This window comes from Phodopus roborovskii, unplaced genomic scaffold (genome assembly GCF_943737965.1).
Source record: "Phodopus roborovskii unplaced genomic scaffold, PHOROB, whole genome shotgun sequence".
Lineage (NCBI taxonomy): Eukaryota > Metazoa > Chordata > Mammalia > Rodentia > Cricetidae > Phodopus > Phodopus roborovskii.
Genome location: NW_026126470.1, coordinates 253,243 through 272,500, shown reverse-complemented (window position 1 = coordinate 272,500; position 19,258 = coordinate 253,243). Strand labels below are relative to the sequence as shown.

At 42.8% G+C, this 19,258-nt stretch overlaps 1 protein-coding gene across 2 annotated transcripts in view; it reads left to right on the top strand.

The window, feature by feature from the left end:
- The window catches only part of Nfkbiz (NFKB inhibitor zeta), a 28,233-nt gene extending 9,497 nt beyond the window's left edge, over positions 1 to 18,736 (top strand). Inside the window, exons 1-12 of one of the 2 annotated variants that reach the window (XM_051191677.1) lie at positions 7,956 to 8,320; positions 10,404 to 10,543; positions 11,042 to 11,072; positions 11,201 to 11,304; positions 11,476 to 12,287; positions 12,800 to 12,905; positions 13,270 to 13,416; positions 13,608 to 13,671; positions 13,905 to 14,074; positions 15,107 to 15,217; positions 15,326 to 15,493; positions 17,359 to 18,736. In XM_051191677.1, coding sequence (XP_051047634.1) covers positions 8,044 to 8,320; positions 10,404 to 10,543; positions 11,042 to 11,072; positions 11,201 to 11,304; positions 11,476 to 12,287; positions 12,800 to 12,905; positions 13,270 to 13,416; positions 13,608 to 13,671; positions 13,905 to 14,074; positions 15,107 to 15,217; positions 15,326 to 15,493; positions 17,359 to 17,412 — 2,184 coding nt within the window. In that variant the 5' untranslated portion in view covers positions 7,956 to 8,043 and the 3' untranslated portion in view covers positions 17,413 to 18,736. Of the gene's footprint in view, positions 1 to 7,955; positions 8,321 to 10,403; positions 10,544 to 11,041; positions 11,073 to 11,200; positions 11,305 to 11,475; positions 12,288 to 12,799; positions 12,906 to 13,269; positions 13,417 to 13,607; positions 13,672 to 13,904; positions 14,075 to 15,106; positions 15,218 to 15,325; positions 15,494 to 17,358 lie in introns of those variants that run through there. The other variant, XM_051191678.1, reaches the window with a different exon arrangement.
- The last annotated feature ends 522 nt before the right edge of the window (positions 18,737 to 19,258 follow it).

The following is a 19,258-nucleotide window of genomic DNA, read 5'->3' as shown; positions in this document are numbered from 1 at the left end:
TACTGGTTGAGTTGTCTCCCATAGGTTTCGTTATGGCAGCACCAGATGGAACTTATAGGTAATGCCAGCACCGAAACCTGGAGACCTTACTTAGGTCACAGCTGAGCTTCTGGGACTGGGTGATGTTGTTTAGAAAGTTCAGAAAGAATGAGATCAAAAAGTCTCAGGTCTGACCCACACCTTTAATCTTAGCAGTTGTGAGGCAGAAGCAAGGCAGATCTCTCTGGGTGAGTTCAGGGCCAGCCTAGAATACATAGTGAGTTCCAGGCCAGCCAAGGCTGCATGGTAAGACTGTATCTCAAATAAACCAAAGAACAAAAACAAAAAACTAAAAACCAAACAAAGAACAACAACCAAAAAAAAAAAAAAAACAAAACAAAAAACAAAAACAAAAAAAAAAAAAAACAAAACCAAAAAATAAAAATAAAAAACAAAACCAAAAACCAAAAGGAAACCCAAAACAAAAGAAAACAAAAGTCTCAGGTGTCAACGTGCTTTGTGGTCACCTGGGCATGGAAGGCAGAAGGAAGGCCTTCCAGTCAGTCTGAAATGGCTCCTGTAGCTTTCTTTACCTCACTTTGATTCCTAGCACATCACACCATTGCCTTGCATCACACAGCAGTTTGACTGCTGTCTGTCTCCTCTGTAAATGTAAGCTCCATGAAGACACAGAAGTTCAGTACTGTCCAGTACACCAGCCAGAAGAGTGTCAACAGCATTGTGCTCCGTAAGCATTAGCTGAATGAGTCTACATATAGGTGAGAGTTTTGTGACTGATAGAATTTAGACTGGTTCAAGTTGGTTATATTCCAGATACTGCCTTTTATTTTCTGTTGAAGCTCTCTTCTTTAACAAATGCTATTTGATCAGCGAACACCGGCACAAATCAAAAAGCCCAGTCTGAAAAATTAATTTTGTTTCTGCTTACACTTTCTCCACACGTGTGCCTTCCCCTGACAAATTTTACCTTGTATCTCCCTCTGCTACTGCATTTCCTTGTAGGAAACTAGATGTGACTCTGGCTAAAACATACAGGCATCTTTGCAATCTGGTCACTCCTGGATTATCTGTTTGCATCTTATATTTTTGTTATTTGTTGAGTTTGTTGGTGTTGTTTCTGCTAGATCTCTTTTCCCTTTACTTGCTGTATTTGTACTTAGACTCTTATCTTGTAGCAGGGTGCTGGCACTCCGTTCACGTATAACAAGTATGTCTGCCACCCTTGTCCACGGTTCTTCATGTTGGTGCTTTGCCACGCCATCAAATACAGCCTTAGGTTGGCTAGGCATTTAAACCAACTCTGTTAAGGAGCCATTCAAGGTATATTTGAGTCTACTTTGAGTTCTCTTATCATAGCATACCTTCTCTCTCAGCAGTCTGATTGGTATAAATGGCACTATAATTACCGGATAAAGGAATTTAAATGAGAGTGCTCCAACACGTGGGGAATTCCTCTATTAAAATCATCGGGGAAGTGTTTCAGGAACCATAGACCAGTGTGAAGATCATACTAGGCACATCTGGAAACCTGGGGAAAAATTGCCAAGAGACACTGATCAAGGATTCTGAGACTGTGGACATATAAAACTAAACCAAATCAAAACAAGAAAACCTAACTTTGATCATTTTTTTGTCCACCCTTACCCAGACCCTGTTTGTTGGGCTTCCCTGGAACTCTACACTATAAAGGATGCTGTAGATTGACAGAGATGTCATCTTGTGGGTGACAGGGCAAGTCTATAAAATCTAGAATGTGATTTAGGAGCTGGAATTTGACATGATGGCTAGAAACAGAAAAGATACAAGGATGCAGAGAGGAGAGCTCATTTGCTAACTCTCATAGCTAATTAGTGCATCTCCAGGGATCATTCTTTCTAAGTTTTCTGATATATTAGTTTAGCAATACAAGATTTTTAAATGACATCCAGCTCCTTCCTGACCAGTTTAATGGCACAAACGTGAAAGTGCTTGGGGCAGGGGTGTTGGTGTGTCTGCAATGCAGACACAAGGTGTGACTAACAGGTCTTTTTTGTCCTGTGCAATCGATTCCTCCTTTTCCAGCTTCAGACACAGATGTAGAGAGTTCACTCAGAGCTCATAATAATATAAAGGAATGATAAGGGAATTAATATCTGCTCAGTTTCTAGAGTATGTCCAGCACACTGTATACATTGTACATTGTCTCATGTGATGTTAAAAGTTCGATTTAAATACTAGCTTTCCTCAATTTGTAGGAGCATAAATTGATACTGAGAGATTAAGGAAGTTGCCCAAGGTCACACAGCCGGAAATTGCTAGAATGGGGTTGCAGGCTTTACAGTCATACCACAGTATCTCTAAGCGCCTTCGCTTGAATCAGAGAGTGGAGTTTTTGTTTTTGTTTTGTTTTTTCCATTGTTGACCAAATAGAAATATTTGAGGTTTTGAGGGTCATGGGAGAAGATGGAGGATATTCATAGGTACCAAGATAGGCACTTAAAATGAGTGATTAAAAAAGGCAAAAACCATTCGTAGGCAGCCATTTGCACGAAGGGTTGTGTTCAGCTTAGAGCCTGTGGCCTCCAGTTTCTGACTGAAGGTATACCGAAATTGTAAGCAAAAGCAGTTTGTGGGGGAAGGGAGGTAGTTAAATCTATTAAATCCACATATCTCTTGATGTCAGAAAGTTCAGATTTTGTTGTTATCAGGGTTATATTAGTCCCATCCATAGCTAGCTGTATTTTTATCTGCCCACATGAGCTGCTGCTGGCCAGTCTCGTTGACTGTCACTTTAGTGTTTGACCATTGACTTTATTGATTTTACTTTAGTCTTTGACCATTCTTTTAGCCATTACTTACACTAGAGATAATGTAAATAACCTAACACAGCATATAGTGCATGGTGGATTTTCAGTAGCTCCTTGCATTAACATTATCAGTGTGCCAAGGTATAGATCATACTTTGCAGCTATAATTTTAATTATTTTATTGGTGATGCCTAGATTGTACATGCTGTAGGCTGGTTTCTTTTTCAGCTCTTAAACATTCCTATAATTGATGTTTTTATCTGCCATGCACCACTTCCTTATTTCTAGAAATTCAGAGTAAGTCTCTATAAAAAGCAATGGCTACAACAAATCCCTCCCCCTAACCAAACACTTCAAGTTTTAGATTCTGAGTTAAGGGTTATACATTAGAAAAAGTTCTGGAATTAAAAGTCTGGCACACATGTCATTCATGTCTTTACATAATGAATGAGCCACAAATGTGCATCACCCATATTTAAAAGGAAGTGAGGTTAAAGATGACACATGTCAGGGCTGGCAAAGTGGCTGAGCTGGTAAAGGTGCTTGCTGCCAAGCATGATGACCTGAGTTCAAATCTCCAGTCCCATATAATGAAAGGGGAGCCCTGATTTCTTCAAGCTGTTCTTTGTTCTGCACACGTTTCCTGTGGAATGAACATGCCACTCCATAGATAAATATACATAATAAAATATTTTTTAAAAAGGTGGTTCCTGCGTCTAAACCCAGTACTTGAGAGGCAGAGACATTGGGACTGTAGCAAGTTTGAGCTTATCTCATTCTACATAGTGAGTTCCAGGGCAGCCTGGGTTACAGAGTGAGACCCTGTACATCATCCCTGCTCCATAAAATGAGACTTTGAGTGTGAAACTTGTTTTTTATTAAGATTTATTTTTTATGTTATGTGTATGAATATTTTGCATGTGTGTGCGTGTATGTATGTATATATGTATGTATGCATGTGCACCACATGTGTGCCTGGTATCCTTGGGATTCAAAAGAGTGTTCCAGATACCTTGGAACTGGAGGGGGTTGTGAGCTGATGTGTGGTTCTGAGAACTGAATCTGGGTCCTCTGCAAGAGCAACAAGCACTTTAACCCATGAGTCTTCTTTTGAGCCCTCAAATATGAAAGTTTTGAGAATTAAAAATTGATATTTAAATCAGCCCAGTCAACATTTTTATTTTTGAGATATTACTATGTAGCTGAGGCTAGCCAAGATCTCACTATATAGTCCAGGCTGATCTTATAACTCCAGATCTTCCTGCCTCTGCCGCCTAGGCCCTGGAATTGCAGGTATGCAACATGATTCTCTTAGAAGTGTGTGTGTGTGTGTGTGTGTTTGGGCACTGAACCCAAATCCTTTTTCATGTTAGGCAAGTGCTTTATCACTGAGTTACACTAGACACCAGCTTACTTTATGTTCTGATCCATTAAATCCACCAGTCTTTTACCCACAGATGATTTTTGTAATAGCTTGCATTATTCATCTGAAGCATAAAATTATTTGAGTGATACAGATTTTCTAATGCTTTATCATGGTTATAACGATATACACATTTGTGAATAACATCACCACTGGCCTCATCAAAAGTCTTTAAGTCCAACTCAGGAGATCTGTCAGATATTGCCTCAAATTCTACGAAAAAACTTGAATTCTCTTATTGCCAACAAATACTGATAGCTTTTTTTTTGAATATGGCAGATTTGCTTTGTAATTAAAAAGAAATTTGAATATCCAGTTTGTCACTTACATGACATTGGTTTTTGTGACAAACAATGACTCAGCTCACAGCCCCGTGTTTGATTAGAACGAATTGCAAGCAATACTGATGGACTGATACTCTTCTTATAGGCCATCATAACGCAAGTACAGCACAAACATCTCAATATGTCTCCTCTTTTGCCATACAGAAAATTAAAGTGGTACATATTTCTGGGATCAGTATGAGTAAAATTTAGACTCATTCTGATTTTATCTAGGATTTCCTTAAGTGAAACGTATCCCCCCCCCACCCCCAGCGTTGTGTTGAGATTCAAAAGGTGAGTCTACACTTCAGATGGCATAGCATCCCTTGCATTTGTAGTCAGACATTCATGAATTATGCTTAGTTGATACCAGGTGAATGCAACCAAATAGCAGTTTGTAGAATTGTGCTTTCACAGGCAGAAGCAGACTTCTTCAGACAAGATCCGTCTACTGTTTGATGAGCTGCTGTAAAACCCGCCCCCCTTCTGTCAGTCAGAAAACTCAATGTCCAGATATATCAGACTACTTGCCTGTTCACTTCTTCAGCCAACACAGTACAATAGTTCACCCTCTTGGATGAACTATGTCAAATAGGAAATGCTATTCTAAATTATTTATGGAATTTAAAATGTTAATTACATTTAAAAATTCTGTTCCATTTTTAGAACTCTTAAGTTATTGGTCTGATAATGATATTACAACTTAACTGGTACCATAAAACTGTTCAAACTGTTCTGTTGTATAACACACAATAAAGTAAATTATTAACATCCATAATGACAAGTGAAAGGATTTCTTGAGGTCACTTTGGGGTAGAGCTCCCTTTCCCACAAGTCACACAGCTCTCTGATAAAGTATTTTTGCCCTTTCCAGTGTCCTTAAGATGCAGTGTATCTGAGCCTTAGAGACAGGTCTTCTAATCTCCCCTTTAAAACACAGCATCAGACCCATGCTAGAAAAGTAAAAATTTTAATTACTGTGACAACTTTACGTGTGTGTGTGTGTGTGTGTGTGTGTGTGTGTGTGTGTGTGTGTGTAATAGAACTAGGAAAAGGGGTCATGAGATATAAAGATAGAGGGAGGGCGATGTGATCAGAAGGGAGTATGTTCTAGGAAAAGGCATCTAGGCAGTGGAAGCAGGGGGCACATAGTGTGTGTGTGTGTGTGGGGGGTTAGAACAGGTATGTAAAAAACGGCAGCAATGAAACCCATTGCTTTTGTAATCATGAAAAGGCAATACCATTTAAGAGACTTTGATTGGGCCTATTGTTGTAACAATGGGAAGAACCAAAGGGTGTCTGCCTGCGGGCCCACAGATTGAACTGGGCAGCCTGTTTATATTCTAAACCAGAAAGGGGGTGTCTGTACTAGTCTCCTATGACCTTCCTGCAAAGGAAGGGTTGTATTGACACTAACCATGACATTGTCCCCTGTGCACAGCAGTCCCTCTTTTAGGCTACCAGCAGGGGACATGTCCTCAACCCGGCCTTCATGGAAATGGTTCCAGGAAGTGTGGTGCAAGCTGTTTGAGACAGTTGTGACCTGCACCATTAGAATCTGGAGTTGTGTTTTAGCAGCAAATGGCTGCAGCTCTGTGGAGTGTTCAAAGTGGGTTGACAGTTCTTTTCTCAAGGTTGCCTGAGCACAGAGCAAGAGCCTAACAGCGGTCACGCAGGGAATCGAATCCCCTCATTTCCCTATCGTTATTTCCAGAAAACAAGCAGGAGTGCCAACACTAAGAACGAGTTGGTAGTAATTTTAGCTGTGCTTTTTAATAATGCCTACCACCTGCCTGGTGCCTTCTAGAACTGTGGCTTGTCCTGGTCAATCTCACCATTTCAGTCATGCCAGATGGTAAATTCTGCCTTAGCAGGGCAGTTCGTTCACTTATTTATTTATTTGTTTGTTCTTCGAGGCACAGTTTCTCTTGCCTTCCTGGAACTAGCACTGTAGACCAGGCTGGCCTAGAACTCACAGAGATCCGCCTGCCTCTGCCTCCCAAGTGCTGGGATTAAAGGCATGCAGCACCATCGCCAGGCACCTACTTATGTTTACAGTCCCCCTTGCCACCATTTCTTCCTCTAGGTTGGGTCATCTTTCTTGGACCCTGTCAGTTGACTCTTAGTCTCATTTCCTCTAAAACTGTTCCTGGATTCATTTTCCTGCTTAAAATTCCTCCACGTTTCTTCAGTGAGCATCAAAGTCCCAGGATCTTCACCAGCCCCGGGGGTTGCTCCACGTAAAGTTAGTTACCTTTTACATTTAATGTTATCATCTTCCCGTTGGCAGTCCTAAAAGGCACTGCAAATTCTGACTCCTGACCTTAATTCCTTGCTGATGATTTTCCTGCAAACCCCTTAGGGCCCATCCTTTAGGACTCATCTCCAAGCCTCATTCGTTGCAAAGACTTTCCCCTTGACCTCCTGTCTCTACCAGAAACTGTGCACTGAACTTTGTTATCACTCATGATGCTTAATCACAGCCAGTGTCTACTTACCTTATTCCTATGGTTAAAATGTACTTGAAAGGGTGGATTTAATCAGTCATTCCTCCCAAACAAACTTTATTTTCCGTCTTGCTAGATGGATTTGCGACATATAGCTGTACAATCATTGAAAAAGGTATTCAAGACAAACATCAAAATCCCTGTGTTTATCAGACGCAAGGTAAAGAGGTGCAAAATAAGACATTACCTATATATACACGTGTATGTGTACTCATCAGTTATATACCTGGCAAGGAAGACTTTAGCTTTGAAGGAGACGAAGGGTGGACACTGCTTTTTATTACAATACTGCACCTAAAAATAATAGTTATGGCCCAGATATGAAGTTAGGAAAACTTCAAGCGCTCTGAAATGGAGACTTGGCCAGAAAGAACGAGGGCAAACGCTTCCAGGTTTGGAGGCGGCCAAGTGCTGGGAGGCACGGGAGGAGACTGAACTCTGAGGGCGGAGGGTTGCATGCACGCTTGGCTGGGCTGGCACGGTCTTCCCACTCCCGGAACCGGGCGGACCCGTTCCCGCAGCAGCCCGGGGCTCCGTAGGCATCTTGGGTTCGCAGCCCCTGCACACACGATCTGCTGCGGGGCTTGGACTCGTGGTGGTGCAGAGGGCCGGCCGGGGAGGCTCGGAGCTGCTGGCACGGGTTAGGGTCCGGGTCACGGGTGCTGGGTGGTGCTGACCGGGGTTTCCAGGTGAGCCGCCGGAAAACAACCGGTTGGCCCGGGCAGGGCGGGGCGAGGGCGGAGGACACATTGCCTCATCCCGGGCATTTTACTGGAAACTAGACGCATCCGGAGGCGGGGCGGGAGGCGGCCCGGGCGCCGCCAATGGCGGACGGGGGACAGGGAGGGGGTGGAGAGGAAAGGGGTGGGAGCAGTCGGCGATCGCGGTTCGTTAAATAGCCCCGCCGCCTCGGGGCGCGCACGTACAAGCCGCCCTGCCGCAGCCAGCCCCGCAGCCCGCCGGTGGCGCAGGTGTCTAGGGACCCGAGCGCCTAGCCTGGGAGCATGATCGTGGACAAGCTGCTGGACGACAGCCGCGGCGGAGAGGGGCTGCTGGACGACTGTGGCCTCATGACCAGCCCGCTCAACCTGGCTTACTTCTACGGCGCCTCGCCGCCCTCCGCCCCCGGTGCGGGCGACGCGGGCTACCTGTCCGCCGTGCCCTCGGCGCCCGGCTCGCCCGGCTCCGACTCCTCCGATTTTTCCTCCACCTCTTCCGTGTCCTCCTGCGGGGCCGTGGAGTCCCGCCCGAGAGGCGGCGCCCGCGCCGAGCGCCCGCAAGGTACCGGCCCGCGGGATCCCGCGTCTCCTTTCGGGGTTCGCACTCCTGGGAGGATGGGACAGGGCTCCCCAGACAGGGGCCGTCTAGACTTTGTACGGCTCCGCCGACAGACGCGGAGTAGTCCTGAGTGACCGCCAAGATGCCTTGTCCCGATTCTCCCGCACGATGCCCTCGATTGTCTGAGGAATCCGAGCATCCTGTTGGCTAGGGCGCCGGCACCTGGTGGGGAAGAACTTGGGAGTCTCGATTCTCTTTTTCAGCCATCTCATAACCCTTTACTTTTTTTCACTTCGCCGCCGCCCCAGAACTCGACAACCTCTGAGAAAGTTGTTATAGTTTACTTCTTGGAATTCTTTTAGCGAGAAGCAGTGGTAGAGGATACGCTTTGGGAACTAGGTTTAAAGCCACGTCTTATCCCTAATATATTTATAGGAATGAATAAAAGAAACCATTTATCAAGATGTAAGGGAAAAGCTGGGGTCGGAAAAGTGATTCAGGTCCAGCGATTAGTTTATGATGTTGGAGTTTCAGAGGCCTGCCTAGAATTGAGCCGTCTTGTTTTTCTGTGTTCTGTGTGCTTTAGAATGGAAAAGTTAAGCTAGTGAAGCCCGTTTTTTTTCTTTCTTTCTTTTCTTTTCTTTTTTTTTTTTTAGCGGCGAGTTTCATGGTTTCCTTTCTTCATAAACCGAATTGCATAATTTGGGGGAAAACAGGATGCCGATGTGGGTAGATTTAAAGACCGCCTAGATTATCTCAGCTACCGGAGCTTCTAATCGAAATTATTTTAAAGAATGACTTCTTGCTGTTCCTTGCTGCTGGCCTCTCAAGCTTTGGTTGTCTTTTATTTTTTTAAAAAGCTACATTTAATTTAAAACGTTGTGCCTTAAGCCACAGTGTCATGTATAATCTATCTAAAAAGTTGGGTGTATGTGCATTTCCAACCCTTTCTGAGAACCTTGGGCCCTTTGCCGACATTGGCTGAACCGACTTTTTGCTAGTTCTTGGTTTACCACACAAGCCACGGGGGATTCCTGAAACTGCATGTTTTTCTCCCAGTGACGTGGGCATGGGATTTTTAACTCTGTCACTCCAGAGGAATGCTGTTAGATTCTGACTGTTTGGGTGTTTGTTGAAATCCCTGAACTTAAAATGAAAGACTATATGATCAATTTCATTTGCCCTATCATGGAGACGTTTGTCTCATATACTTGTGATATAGATGGTCAAATTATGCTTTGTTCTCCATTTTATTTTTGCTATTTTGAGTAATGGAAGCTGTTCATTTTCTAACTTTGTGAATACTGTGTTCAATTACTATGCAATTACTATGCTTGTTACATACTTGTGGCTGGGAGTGGAACCTATACTCAATAGTAAATTTTAAACTGCATTCTGGAGTTTTAAGGTGAATACACCTATTTCCTTTTTACTTAGAATGCCCATGTATGTAATTCTAAGAGCAGTAAGTGAGGGGGAAATCCTGTGTGTCTATGTGGAAATGCGCTCAGTGAACTTAAGCTGCTTTCTTGGCACAAGTGAATTAAGGAAGTGTAAAGCAGTGTCAATTGTTAGGTTCTGGTACTTTGAGGCCTTTAAAGGAAGTTTTACTCCTTAGGTGAATGAAGTGAAGGTACTTTATACTTTGTATATAAATATAAAATATTTTGTTTTAAAAAAACTACAAACACCTCTTTTATACTCTGCTCCTGAAAGGATCTCTCAAAGTCAAGAATAATTATAAGTCTACAATCTTAGCAAAACCTCTGATCCTATTTCATGAGTAAATAGTTCCGAGAGACAGAGAGGCTTTACTTGGGTATATCTGTCTTTGGGCTCCAAGGATTCTGGACCGCATTTGATAGTGCTTTAGTTTCTTAGGGTGCCTGGTAGAAGCATCTTTCAGGCCACACCTAACCCCTTGAGAAGTACTGGGCACTGATGAGAGTCTATTGACCAAGATGATGGAAAGGCATTGCAGTATGCTGTCTGAGGACTTTCTCCATCAGGCTGCAGTCTTTGGGGGCTATTGTGGTTCATGGCTGTGAAGAGATGTAATGGAGACATTTCCTTTTCTTTTGAACAGTTGAGCCCCATATGGGGGTTGGCAGGCAGCAAAGAGGACCGTTCCAAGGCGTTCGAGTGAAAAACTCAGTGAAGGAGCTTCTGTTGCACATTCGAAGTCACAAGCAGAAGACTTCCAGCCTATCTGTGGATGAGTTTAAGGTGCCGTCTGCTCTTTATTTTGAGTGAGTGGGAGACTAGTCTGTCAGGGTTATTGTTTTTTGCTAATGTGGGCCCAGTAAGGCACATGTAGTTTTTCATAAATGACCCAAGTTCATAGGATGGGATATATTTGTTTTGTTATTTGCTGTATTCCTTGCACTTAGCTCAGTGCCCAGTGTGTGAGAGAAATTTAATGAGCGAACAAATGAAAGCGGTTTAGGGGCAAGGCAAGATTCACAGGGTTCAGTAAAAATGGGACATTTTGATTAGAAGGGAAAGAATCAGATCATCTTAATTATTGCATTTTGATCAGGATTGACTAGGGTAGAAGTAAAAAATGGAGAAGTTGAGAGAGAAAGAGAATATGAACACAGAGATGGCTGTTCTGTCAGTATTTATTTTCTCAGAGATGTGCTGTGTGTTGTAGTGTGTGTGAGAGAGAAATCTGTACTGAGAAACCATTTTATATGTACTGACCTGGAATCTTTTCCCTTGTAGGCACAGAGTGTGAACATTGATCAGCTCACAGGTAAGAGCTACTTCTGGCTATTCATGGTTTTGCTGTTGTCTTCACAGTAAAAATGACTTACTGTGGATATAGGTGGAATTTGTAAAGTGGAATGATCACAGGTTGCATATTCCTCTCTTTGGGAACAGAAGTGAAGAGCACAGCATCCACTGTGGGGAAAAGGAAGGGGGCCGATTCTTTGTCTGATGGACCAGTTTGTAAAAGGCCAGCTCTCTTGTCTACTCACTTTGTGGTAAGCATCTCTCTGTTTCCTCTGAACACTCTGTGGTATTGCTGCTATTCAAAGAAGTTGGTGCTTGTGATTGAGGCCTAGCCATGACCCTACCTTACAGAGTCTACACCTAGCTCTTGGAGTTCTTTTAAAGGAAGAGATTGTGAAAATTGTTGTTTTCCTTCTTCCCAGACATCACCTCAGACACCTACACCCGGGGAGAGCATGGAAGATGTTCGTCGAAATGAATCCAAACTGGATAGCAGTGCCGATCTGCTTCAGAACATTATAAACATCAAGAATGAGTGCAGCCCTGTTTCACTCAACACTGTCCAGGTTAGCTGGATGAGCCCTGCGCTACCCCAGAACTCCCCAAGAGACCAGTGCCAGGATTTCCATGGAGGGCAGGTCTTCTCTCCACCTCAGAAGTACCAACCATTCCAAGTCGGTGGCTCTCCACAAATGATGGACCAGGCTTCTATGTATCAGTATTCACCACAAACTCAGAACATGCATCAGCAGCCGCCGCAGCCACAGCAGCAGCAGCCGCAGCAGCAACAGCAGAACTATACACACAACCCGGCTCTGCAATTCAGTTCTTATTCCAGAACATCCCAGTCTCCCAAGTACGAATCAAACCTCTTTGATAGTCAAGATCCACAGTTCTGCACGAGCCAGAGTTTTGTGTCTCTTCTGAGTGGCCATGGGGAATCTGAGAATATTGCTGTTCCCATTCAGGCTTCCCCCAGCATCCCACAGCAAAATGAGACTCACCTGCAGACCTTCAGCCTGATGCCAAACAATGCTTGCGAGGCAGTCAGGGTACATGACGCTGGCTCGCCCTCTTTGGGTACCTCCTTGTCACTCCAGAACATCATGGGAAGCCCAATGAACACCACGCAGCTAGGGAAGTCATTTTTTCAGTGGCAGGTAGAGCAGGAGGAAAGCAAGTTGGCAAATATTTCCCAAGACCAGTTTCTCTATAAGGACTCAGATGGTGACACGTGAGTATCCTTTTATTCCATGTTCTTTCACAGTCGAACCTTATTGGTTGGCACAATGATAATTCACATTCCCAGAAAGGATGTTGCTTTTATATTTTTTCTTAAATTAAAAATATATGTAGTTTCTATGAATAACAACCTGTTTTGAAGACTAATGTAGATTTAGATCATGACTAGGCATCAATTAGGAGTTGGTCTGTTGGTTGGACCTCATCTGTCCTGATGTCTTTAGAATTTTGGACAAGTAACTCAAAATCTCCATGCCTCTATTTCCTTGACATGTAAATATGTCTTTACATATATAAACATTTAAATGTTCAGCATTGCCTCTTCCTATCTTTTCTCTGCTGCAGCTCAGATGGTCTGCATGTCAGAAAAGCCAAATTCTTCTGTGTAACATTTCATTGGAGTGTGTCAGTGTCTCAGAAATAGGGCGAAGGAAGTGCTTGTTTTCTTAGATCAACTTAATGAAGTCAGAAGCAATTCCTCTCTTTTCCTTGCCTCTTCTCCAGGTTTCTCCACATTGCTGTCGCCCAAGGTAGACGGGCACTCTCCTATGTTCTAGCAAGAAAGATGAACGCACTCCACATGCTGGACGTTAAAGAGCACAATGGACAGGTGAGAAGGGTGTTGGCATGGCTTTGTGCCAAAGGGAGGGATAGCCAGTTTCAGGTGCAGACTGGTGAAGAGCCCCAAATGGAGAGGCTTCGGTTAATATTAACTTTGAGATATTGACTTTTTGCCACCATCAACCTTGAAGTTATTAATGTTCTCTTTGTAGTTGTTTGGCCAAAGATTGCGTATAATTAAGCCACACCCTAAGCTTATTTTAGTTTCCTTGTCTTGCCATATTTGGTTGTTTATTAATAGGATTTCTTGTCTTGGTGTGGACAATTCCCCTCAGCCATCGTTTAGTTTCACACTCCTTGTTGTGATAACGTTATGGGTTTAAAAAGCATCTTTCTTCTCTAAATGTCCACAGAGTGCCTTTCAAGTGGCCGTAGCTGCCAATCAGCACCTCATTGTGCAAGATCTGGTGAACCTCGGTGCCCAGGTGAACACCACAGATTGCTGGGGAAGAACACCTCTGCACGTCTGTGCTGAGAAGGGCCACTCCCAGGTGCTCCAGGTAAGATGCCAGAAAGCAGGCCCCTCCATCATTGCATTGCCAAAGATGCAGGGCTTGGATATAAGAAGTTGCATGTAGGCTCCTTGTTAATCTGTTCTGAGTTGATTTATCGATTTCTTGGCACGATAATAGTAGACGACTATTTGTGTACCTTGCCTTGGGTAACAGGCGTGTATCTTAAAAATTTGCAGGCAATTCAGAAGGGAGCAGTGAGGAGCAATCAGTTTGTGGATCTCGAGGCAACTAACTATGATGGTAAGCAGCTACATTTTATTGGATAAAGAGCCGTGTGGGAAATGGGGCACAGGAATTCTAAGAGTATTCAGCACCATACTAAGAAAGAGAGGAGGGTGATGAAGCTAAAGGTTTTTGTAGGTAAAATTGGCATTTAAGCTGCCTAGCTGTATGTGGACAACCGCACTTGGTTTCTTAGACCATTTTTAAGAAGACTTGATGGCGGGCTTGACTTCTCGTGTCCCCTTTCCTAGGCCTGACTCCCCTTCACTGTGCGGTCCTGGCTCACAATGCTGTGGTTCATGAACTGCAGAGGAATCAGCAGCCCCATTCACCTGAAGTGCAGGATCTTTTACTGAAGAATAAGAGCCTGGTTGACACCATAAAGGGTCTGATTCAGATGGGAGCCTCAGTGGAGGCAAAGGTAACTTCCCCTGGAGGGTAGGGGTGGGGGAGGGGTGTGTGTAGCTGGCTCACAGGCTCAGGTTGAAACTACTTCCTCAACCCCCTCTTGTTTTTGAGTTGATGGAGTGAATAGCTTTGTATGTGTAGTTAAGAAGCTTGGCCTTGAGGAAAAAAAAAATCCTTTAATCCGATCTCTTGATTTCTTTTTAATCTGTGGGTTACCCAGACAAACAAACAAAATCATTTAGCTGTAACCTACATTATTCTTTGTGGAAAAGTTCAGAGAAGCTGGAAACGGTGTCACCCTGGCTTCTGTTTTCATTGCTGACAATAGAGATAGATGGTACTTTGGAGAAGGATTTTTTCCTTCGTGGGATGTAGAATTTGCCTTTTTTTTTAAATTTTGATTTTTTTTTTCCAAAACATTTTTGTTCGGTTTTTGTTTTGTGTGTGCTTGTATGTGGGTCCATGTGGAGGTTAGAGGACAGCTCGAAGGAGCTGCTTCTCTCTTTCCACTGTGAGTCCCGGGACTTGGCCTGGCTCTTTAGAAATGGCAGCAGGCACCTTACTCCTTGAGCCATCTCATTGGTCCCATGTTAAACTGGAAATAAGTGTTCTAAACTGGAAAATACTCTTTTTAAATCTGGAAAATACTCTTTTTAAATCTGGGGATTGTTTATTGATTATTGTCTGTGTCCTAAAGTGCTGTGTTAAGCACGTTGGGGATACAGATGCCTGTGGGCCTCATGGTAGCCAACAAATCTGGAAACACAGGAATACATAAGTGGACTTTGAGATGACATATAAGAAAGTGACGTTTTATATTTCTACATTTTAATGGCCGCTCTGTGTATGAGTAGAATGTGTTAAGAATGAAGTAGGTAAATTAATTGGGAATACAAGAAGAATAACTTGGGGTTCGGGGAGACTGTGGCGAAGGAAACCTCTTGAGGTAGTCTTGAAGCTGCTTTGGGCATTTAAAAGGGTGAAAAGCGTACTGTCTAAAGCATGGTGACTGGATTTTCACTCTTCCTCTTCTTGCTTTCGCAAGGATCGTAAAAGTGGCCGCACAGCCCTGCATTTGGCAGCAGAAGAAGCAAATCTGGAACTCATTCGCCTCTTTTTGGAGTTGCCCAGTTGCCTGTCTTTTGTGAATGCAAAGGTAGTTTTAGAAAGCACTGGAATGAATGGCCTTCCCACCTTGGAGTTTTCGAGTTCCTTTCATGGAGCTTCCCCCCTTCCTAATGTGTGTCCTTTTGTTTGTTTTCAGGCTTACAATGGAAACACTGCCCTCCATGTTGCTGCCAGCCTGCAGTATCGGGTGACACAGTTGGATGCAGTCCGTCTGTTGATGCGGAAGGGAGCGGACCCGAGTACTCGGAACTTGGAGAATGAGCAGCCAGTGCATTTGGTTCCTGATGGCCCTGTGGGAGAACAGGTGAGGGCCACAATGGGCGTGGACATTCCCTTAGGTCAGCCCTTTGGTCTGAAATCTATAGAGGGAGGAGGTTGTGCAGGGCAAAGGCCAGCTGATGCTCTGCAAGTAGGCTGTTCTAGGGTAGGAAGCTTGAAATAGTCCAGGCACAAATGTTTAGTGAATATCAGTTTTTATAATTCTGTCTACTAACTGGTCCTCCATAAGAAATGGAAAAGAACCTGGAACATGTTAAAATTAGGCTGTGTTTATTATGTGTGGTTGTATTTTATCATTAGGGAGCAAACTTTTCTCCATAAGAACTTAATCTTTTGAGAAATTATCTTTGATGGGCATATTTTCCCAGAGGGGGTCAGGGTGATCGGTAGCCAGATGGTTACATATATTATTAATTATAAATTAATTTATACAGGTTAGCTTTTTCTTTGAATCCCCAGTTGTCATCAGAACCAAAATGTTCTAGTAACTCTGGTCTAGGGATCTCTTTGGAATGCAGGCACTTGATAGTTTGTAGCAGTTTTCATTAAAAAAAATATGAAAACTTTTCAATAAGGTTTAACAGGAAAAAAAGCTTGCACTTAGGACAGGGACCATAATTAGTAAATGGCAGATCTCAAGCCCAGTACTTGCTGCTTTCCTGTGGTGTACTCACACACACACAGCATTTCACTCACACACACACACAGCGGTGTACTCACACACAGCACACACAGCGGTGTACTCACACACAGCACACACAGTGGTATACTCACATACAGTTGTGTACTCACACACAGCGGTGTACTCACACACAGTGGTGTACTCACACAGCGGTGTACGCACACACAGCACACACAGCGGTGTACTCACACACAGCAGTGTACTCACACGCATACAGCGGTGTACTCACACACAGCGGTGTACTCACATCCAGTTGTGTACTCACACACAGCAGTGTACTCACACACAGCAGTGTACTCACACACATACACAGTGGTGTACTCACACACAGTGGTGTACTCACACACAGTAGTGTACTCACACACATACACAGCGGTGTACTCACATGCAGTTGTGTACTCACACACAGCACACACATATAGCGGTGTACTCACACACAGCGGTGTACTCACACATAGCAGTGCTCCAAGGTGTTTCAATGATTGTTCTTGGAGTGTTGTCGTTGCTCCTTCTGTATTGTGTGTGCTGGCATAGAGAGGGCTTCCCCTTTCCTTCATCGTTAGGCTGTGGCCACTGGACAGGTTTCCTTTTGGCAGCTGTAAGCAGCCACCACGATCCTCTCTTCTAAGTCAAGGCTTCTAAACTCTCATGGGCTGAGAGGTAGACACCATAGTTTGTCCAACTGGAATACGAAATCAGTCACTCTAGATGAGTGTGGGGCCTCTCCTGGGACCCGTGGAGTTACACACGGTTGCTTTAACATTTGGATAATCTGGCCACTGTTTTGATTGGGAAGTCATTGAGATCGATGTACTTGAGTGTGTGTAGTGGGGATTTTGGGTTCTTGTTGCCGGAGTCTGGCTTCATGATAAGTGCAATAGTCTTAATAATGACACAATTACTGCCATGTAGTAGATCTTCTCACAGACACTAGTGGTAAGCATTAGCAGAGGAATACAGACCTATTTCAGTTGCTGACTTTCAATTTTAGTGGAAACGCTCTACTGTCTTGCACGCAACCGTCATTACAAGAAACTTGAAATAAGCTGTAAAAGTTGTCATTTTAAAACTCTTGGGGCTGGTGAGTTTACTCAGCTATGCTTACAAGTTAGGGACATTGTAGAGGGTTTATGAGAGGAGCAAAGCTCTGGAGGAAGTATCACACTTTGATCATTAGAAATGAACTTCCCAATTAATTTCTCTTCCAGATCCGACGTATCCTGAAGGGGAAGTCCATTCAGCAGCGAGCACCACCATACTAGCTCCCTTGGCTCGGAGCCTGGCCAGCAACACTCACTGTCAGTTAGGCAGTCCTGATGTATCTGTACATAGACCATTTGCCCTGTATTGGCAAATGTAAGTTGTTTCTATGAAACAAGCACATTTAGTTCACTATTATATAGTGGATTATATTAAGAAAGAAGAAGACAAATATTTAATTTTCTTGGCAGATTTGCATATTTCATACCCAGGTATCTGGGATCTATACATCTGAATTTGATCTGACTGGTAAAATTGCCTTCAATAAACAGTAGGCTTGGGGAAGGAAAAGACTTATGGAAAAAGACATGATTTGTGGCATCAAGCATTGCTTATGTGACTATTGCCAGTTTCAAATTAGGTGGACTGGAAACCCGAAAAGAAAAATGAAAACATTTGAAAGGAGACAAAAAATTTAGATGTACTGTTGATGCTTCTTTTATCCTGATGCAGGATCTGGTTGGTGGTTAATACTCTCTCTTGCACTAGAAGAGAGAGGCCCCTGGTTAGGATGTGATCTTTGAAGCTGTATATAATTGTTATTTTTAACCTTACAATGTTGTACATATTTGATTGTTAACATGGACATTTGAAATGTGTGAATCAATAAAACTGAAAAGAGCCAATGGATTGTTATCACTTTTAAAATTATGCATACTCAAAGCAACGTTTGCTGTGTGATCATGCAACTGTGGTTTTCACAGATGAAGCACATGGGGAGTGGGTCCCAAAGTTGCTATGTTTGGTTTGCAAATGAGTTTCTCCTGCATTGGAAAGAGATACATTTGTAGGTTATTGTATGTTCTTGAAGAGACCTTTTTTCTTTTTTTAATGAATCCCTTCTTAGAATTTGTGATTTATATAAGTTGCCGAAGTTTTTGTTTGTCCTTAATAGAAATTACGAAAATTCAACACTGAAGCAGACCTCGTTTCCTATTGTCAAATAGTAATAATGTGTTGTGATGTTTATATTAATCAAAATGTTTTACTTTTTAGTAATGTTAATTCTTTTAACATTATTTCGCTTTCATTTGATATACCTGAGAAGAATATATTTAGCTTTGATTGTACACTGATACTTTTGATAAATATGACCCATTAAAATGATGTGTATTAATTGACTAACTTATCTTTGTAGCTAAGTATGTTCTTTTTAACAAGATGCACTTTGAATTGGATTACTCATATTGTTTGATTCAGCATATCTTACGGGTAGATGTTTGATTCAGTCACTTGGTATCTCTAAGGAATGAACTCAGTCCACTCACTGACAAAACTCATGCATAGTTTTAAATGAATATTAATAAACTCATGTCTTGTAATGTGCATTTCCTTTTCTTAGTCTCTTTATTTGTGTGTGTTCATTGAAAAGTACTATTTTTTCCACTACTAAAGATTTACTGTAGGGCCTTGTGCATGTTAGGCAAATTTTTGCAAACACTGACTGAGCTGTATTCCCAGCCCAGAGAAAGTATTATTAATGGCAAACACTACATATCTTTGAATTACTTTTTTTTTTTTTTGGTTTATTTAAAGACCATGTTTCCTGAAGGTATATGCCTTTTAACTTCAAGAATGGCTTGCTGTGTTCATGAGTAAAAGTTTAAGTTCTGAAAATACGGAGTTTACTAATAGATGCTGTTGACTACTCAGAAGTTTATATGGTAAAAGGACTGAGAGATCAGAGAACACAGGAAACAGTGTGGGTGGTTCCAGGGTCAACCAGAGAGGGATGTCAATCTCAGAACAGTATCAGGTGGGAGTACTTCCCTTCCCCAACATTACAGTGGCTGCACATATGTCCTAATCTTGAGTTCTTGATGAAAGCCACAAGTTCTTTTCCTGGAA